At 35.1% G+C, this 6,000-nt stretch overlaps 1 protein-coding gene across 1 annotated transcript; it reads left to right on the top strand.

Moving 5' to 3' along the window:
• The first annotated feature begins 3,670 nt into the window (after positions 1–3,670).
• On the top strand, positions 3,671–4,405 carry LOC114525589. The gene is made up of 3 exons (XM_028546974.1): positions 3,671–4,008; positions 4,142–4,190; positions 4,287–4,405. The coding sequence occupies exons 1-3, from the start codon at positions 3,685–3,687 to the stop codon at positions 4,403–4,405; spliced, it is 492 nt and encodes a 163-aa protein (XP_028402775.1). The 5' UTR covers positions 3,671–3,684.
• Positions 4,406–6,000: the final 1,595 nt, after the last annotated feature.

The following is a 6,000-nucleotide window of genomic DNA, read 5'->3' as shown; positions in this document are numbered from 1 at the left end:
ATATTCCCAACTATAAATCATTAAAAATTAATCGTCAACGCCTAGGCTATTGTAATTTACATTATAGCTACTTTCAAATTCATGGAGCAGGTTGTTACGATTAAACAATGAAGCCCGACTTCTAAACTGCACATATGTCTGTGCTCGGAGATTGTGAAAACGATCAATTTCTAAATAAATTTCTAATGCGAAAGATTATATCGCATTTAAGGGGTTACTCTAAATTATTCTTGAGATTAATTACGCGGACAGCATTCTAATGTATAAAATCAACAATTGGGGAGAGGAGCTAGGGGTTCTCTTTATATACAGATGCGATATCACACCTTTAAAAAGAACAGACTATACTAATAAACTGACCTAAAAGAAAATCTTCCGGTTAGAGGGAAGGTTCTTCAATGCAAATGTATGTAACTGCCTCTTTGCACAAACAGACCTCTCATCACGGAACAGAGACGAGCATAGCAATTTGCGGTGAGTGATGTGAAAGATATGGATAAACTCACAGTCAGAAACTCGGAGAGAAAAGAATATAGCTTTAAACGACGAGGTTCATAGAGCACAGCATGGCTCTTTGAACCTCTGTGCTGTATGAACCCCCTAGTTTTGAGATGAATTATTGCAAACCAAGAGAAGTACAAAAATATGCGTCAAAAAGCTTGTTATGGTCCAGGACAGATTAAGGATTTAAACGCAGAGGCGGTATGGACACGCTTGTTTAAATGAAATATAGCAATATAAAAACAGCTCTTTTTCATTCACTCGCTTAACGATATTTTGGGACGTACTGGAAAAGGGACTGTCGTGTGTGACACGTATTGTGATAGATATAGTCCCGTAGTATAGGCATGAATGAAAAACGATCAGACCAATTTACATATTCAATATAGCTAATGATTTCAATGCGGATTGAATTAATCTAAAACAAAGTCACATTATTAAAACTTATATTCCCAACTATAAATCATTAAAAATTAATCGTCAACGGCTAGGCGATTGTAATTTACATTTAGCTAATTATCAATTTCATAGAGCAGGTTGTGGCGAAGCCAGCCCGAATTTTAGTCATGCCAACTGCAAATATGTCTGTGCTCGGAGATGTGAAAAACAATCAATTTCTAAATAAATTTCTAATGCAAAAGATTAAAATAATTAATTCGCATTGAAGGGGTTACTGCAACTTATTCGTGAGATTAATTAGGCGGACAGCGTTCTAATGGCAGATAAAATTAACAATAGTCTGTATAAAGGTTATGTAAAATAAAAATGAACGATGCTGCTTGTAAGCGCTAAGGATCTGGAATGAAACACAGTATAGAAACTCTCTTTTGTTAAAATATTTTGGGTTGATGTTGCGGGGGGGGGGGTTCTCTTTGTATACAGATGCAATGTCACACCCTTTTATAGAAAGATCAGACGATGCTAATAAACTCGCCTGAAAGAAAATTTTCCGGTTATAGAGGAAAGGTTTTTACCCTCTAACCGGAAATGTATGTAACTGCCTCTTTGCATAAGCAGATCTCTCATTACGGAATAGAGACGAGGATAGCAATTTGCAGTGCGTGATGCGAAAGACATGAATAAACTCACAGTCCAAAACCCGGAGAGAAAAGAATATATACCTTTGAACGACGAGGTTCATAGAGCACAGCGTGGCTCTTTGAACGTTCTCTGTGCTGTATGAACCCCGTAGTTTTGAGATAAAAGTAAAAAATCTTGTTATGGTCCAGAATAGCATTAAAGATTCAAACGCAGAGGCCGTATGGACACGCTTGTCTAAATAAAATATAATAATATAGAAACAGCTTTTTTTCACTCACTCACTCAACAACTTACTTAAACTATCCGGAAAAGGGACTGTGGTGTGTAACACGTATTGTGATAGATATGCAAAGAATATAGCAGTTTATTTGTTGGAAGCTATTAATCTACTTTTTCCATAAAAAAGGCATAACAATAAATAATGGTGTATAAGTATAATCCCAGCCTCTTACCCAGGCATCTTTTTCTTAAAATGTGGTTTTAATTGATTCAATCGTTTGCATAATTAAGCATCCCCGACCGCTCGCTCAGCCGAAGATCTGGTATATAAAAACTGTAGTCGGTACGAAGCTGGTAAAATCCTGTATTAATTACAATTAGGCTAATTCGAGCTATCAAATTCAACTATATTTATTATTATTGCTACGACTATAGTTTCCAATTCTACAATGTTTACGAGTTACGACGTTTCACTGTTTCACAAGTTAAACTTAGTTTGAAAGAACTGATATCCCAGTCAAACGAAAGTGATTTATTAGGCAGTAATCACTTAAGCTGATTATTGAAGATGGCAGCCAGTGAAAGGACTGGTCAAAGTGGGCAAGGAAGAAATATAATGCAGTAATTTCATAAATTGTGTGCTATAAAAACAATGAAAGAGCGGAAAAACGGTCTGAAATTATTTCGAAGTGAAAACTATGTTGTTGGAAAATGTCTTCACCTCTCCTTCGCCTGACAGCGTGTAACCTGGGACTTTACTAAGGCAAACATGAGATAAATATAATTCTTTGCATATGCCTGTTTAAATTTTGGTTGGTTACAGTCGGTACTATAAACAAACGCTTTATTTACAAATTTGATCGCTAGCTATATATCTCTTAAACCGATGAATTTTTTTAGTTTAGTGTTTCGTTTAATAGGCAATATTTTTCATTTTATCACTGCCCATTTTACTTCCATCACTCCAGAAATTAGCTATCAATTTACACTAAAATTAGGTATGTCTATATAATATACGAGAGGCGCTACTGCAAATGGATGGAAAAGACGGATGAACGACACACTTGAAAGACATTGATGAAAACGCAGTCAGAGGCTCAGAGAGGACGAATATACCCTTTAAACTCTAGGGTTCATATAGAACACAGTTTTGCTCTATCTGTGCTGTATGAACTCTCTAGTTTTAAGATAAATTATTACAAAGCAACAGAAGTTGAAAAATACACAAGTCGAAAACCTTGTTATGGGAATATGGTCTGAGTTAGCACTAAGGAATAAACGCAGAGGCAATATGGACAGGTTTGTTAAAATGAAATATAATAATATACCTAGAAACAGCTGTTTTTTCATTCAGTTACACAACGACTCATGCACTTATACAAAAAGTTTGGAATCGCGGTATAAAGGTCGACATGAGCAGCAAGACCCTTCAAGACACATCTGACGATGATGAAAGTTAGGAGGACTTGAAATTTCATTTAAATTAACAAAGGTTTTTTCGATGTTAATTTTTATTTTGAAAATCAAATAGATGAAAAACAAAGTCGAAAATATTCACCTAAAATATAGTTCCGTAGTAAACGGTAGTATAGATATGATTGAAAAACAATCAGACAAATTTGCGGATTCAGTATAGCTAATGATTTCAATGCGGATATATTATCCAGAATTATTCATGTCACATCATCATGGGCACGCTGTCTTTACTTACGTTGATATATAGGCTATATAAACGAAGGGAGTACTAAATTAATTTAAAACAAAGTCACATTATTAAAACTATTAACTTTTTGTAAATTTGTAAATATGATTTATAAACAAAATAAGGAAAACAGTTTGGTCTTAATTAATTAAAGCTTGTGTTTTCCAACACTAACAGTAAATTAAAACAAGTGTAAAATCAGTTATATATTCAGTTTCAATATGTCTGGCTTACTAAGCATTTGTGCGTTAGTCTTCATCTCAAGAATACTCCAGCCGGGTGAATGCTCAGTCGCCGAGGCCTTATTTCGCAAAATTGATGGCAAATATTTAGCGAATTATGTCATCGAAAAAAAACACACAGAAACCGAGTTAGAATGCAGTATGCATTGCGTTGCTCATGGATCATGTGTGTCGGTTAACTACAAAACATCTGGAATCGGTAAAGGTCGATGTGAGCTCAACAGCAAGACCCTCAAAGACACATCTGACGATGATGAAAGTACGAGAAACCCCGACTTCAAACATCTTTATATAATCGAAAAGGTTAGACAACAATTATAATCTTTTTTCTAAAGATATATAAATGTATACGAATTCATTAGTTTTAAAAAAATATCCGTCTTTCAATAGGAATTGCCTGAGTGATGCGTTTTTACGACATAGTCTTTTTTTATAGAAACCAATTACAATATCCACCCAACATTCGTCACAAAATGTCTCCACAGGTATGACAATATATTGTTCAAAAAAAATCAAAAGTTTTTCCATCTCTTGTACACTTTTTGCACCGCAGGAACATAACTAAACATTAAATAATGCAGTTCGCTGCACACGAACAAAACTGTGGAATATTCGTATGAATATTCAACAACTTTTATTGAGTCACATAAACGTGACAGTTTTTGAGATCTCAGGAAATATTTCCCTATCCGGTGAATAACATATATATATTTTTCATAAATTTCACTCTAAAGGTGCAATACGGCTATATGCGAAAAAATCCGTCTTCGTAAGATTCTTTCAATTTGCTGCATCTCTATCTTCTGAGTTTTGTAACCTTTCTATATAAAGGTTTTAATACATTATAAAATTATTTCGAATAACAGAAAGACTTAGACGACAATTGTGAGCTTGGAATATATAGAGTTCTTGATGGAAGAGCATTCAATAATTTATCATAAAACTACAATTTTCTATGTTGCTGATACCCTCGGCATTAACTGTTCACAAAGTCACACCGCAGCAACATATATATAATTGACATAATTATGTGGAAAGGAAAGATTGCTCAGAGACAAAGAGGTGTTAATGGTCAGATTAGTGAAGAATAACTTATTTAATACATATTTTGTCCGCCGATACAAAATCACGAAAATGTGGTTTTAGTTTGGCCATTCACAATATTAATCACTTTTTCTTCCAAGCTTGACAGTTTGGGTGAATAATTAATGCAGTAATAATCTTAGTGTCAATCATTTTATTCAATCTCGACTTCTCAGGTAAACAGTGGGTTTTGGTAAACGATGTAAAGTTTACGTATCCTAAAAGCTGAAGCGAAGCTAAATTTAACCATAAAAAACAGGTGCTTTAGAAAGTTGCAAGCTTTTATGTCAATCAATTGTGTTTTATATTCCGCGCGGTCGAGCATTTTAAGCATTACGTCAGAGAAAGCTTAATTCGATTAAAATAATATGGAATTTAGTTAAGTTGTATAATATTGCTCACGGAGGTAATGTTTCAAAATTATACTAGTCGTTGATGATAAATATTTTAAGTTGTGAACATTTTTAAGTATTGATCGATTGAGCAAAAGGCCAACTCGACTAGTGCGTCAACGCCTTGAATAAACAAGATATTAGAGCTGTAGCGAGCTTCTAAGAGCAACCCACAGTTTACACTGACAACGCCGATTGGCTGGATAAGGATCATACCACTCTGGTTGATGACGTGAGCAAGTTTCGCTCAACCTTTACTATAAAAGGGCGCGCACAACACTAGAACCTTCAGTGGACCAACGGTGTAAAAATCATATGAAACATTGAAGAGGCTCAACAGACAAGAACAGAAAAAAAAGATCCGACGAAGGTCCAAGAGAAAGAGCCGATCAAGAAGAGAACATTTAAGAACAGTAGAGGTTTAAAGGGTCTTAATTTCGAGTGGAATTATACTGTTTATACACGCTTCAAATTCAAGCCAGGAACAGTTGATGGAAAAATGAGTCAATTATCGGTCTCCAGCAGGTCCTATTCCCGGCATTACCATCCTATACACATCAACCACACTTGCTCTTGTCAAGCTCAGTGGCAAGAAATGCATCGCAAAAGCGTAGGTTCGTTTCCTGCAGGTGGACCTATGGTTGACTCATTTTTCCATCAACTGTTCCTGGCTTGAATTTGATATGTGTATAATTCCAGTAATCCACTCGAAAGTAAAACCCTTGAGAACCTCTAGAATTTACCAACATCGAGTGAAGTGCCAAAAATCATAATCGATTTAAGAACAGTAGTTTCATAATTGTAAAAGATCTCCACCTCG

Source organism: Dendronephthya gigantea, unplaced genomic scaffold, assembly GCF_004324835.1.
Source record: "Dendronephthya gigantea isolate DGI-Jeju-01 unplaced genomic scaffold, DenGig_1.0 000035F, whole genome shotgun sequence".
Lineage (NCBI taxonomy): Eukaryota > Metazoa > Cnidaria > Anthozoa > Malacalcyonacea > Nephtheidae > Dendronephthya > Dendronephthya gigantea.
The sequence above is the reverse complement of the archived record's forward strand: the minus strand, read 5'-3'. Positions and strand labels throughout refer to the sequence as shown.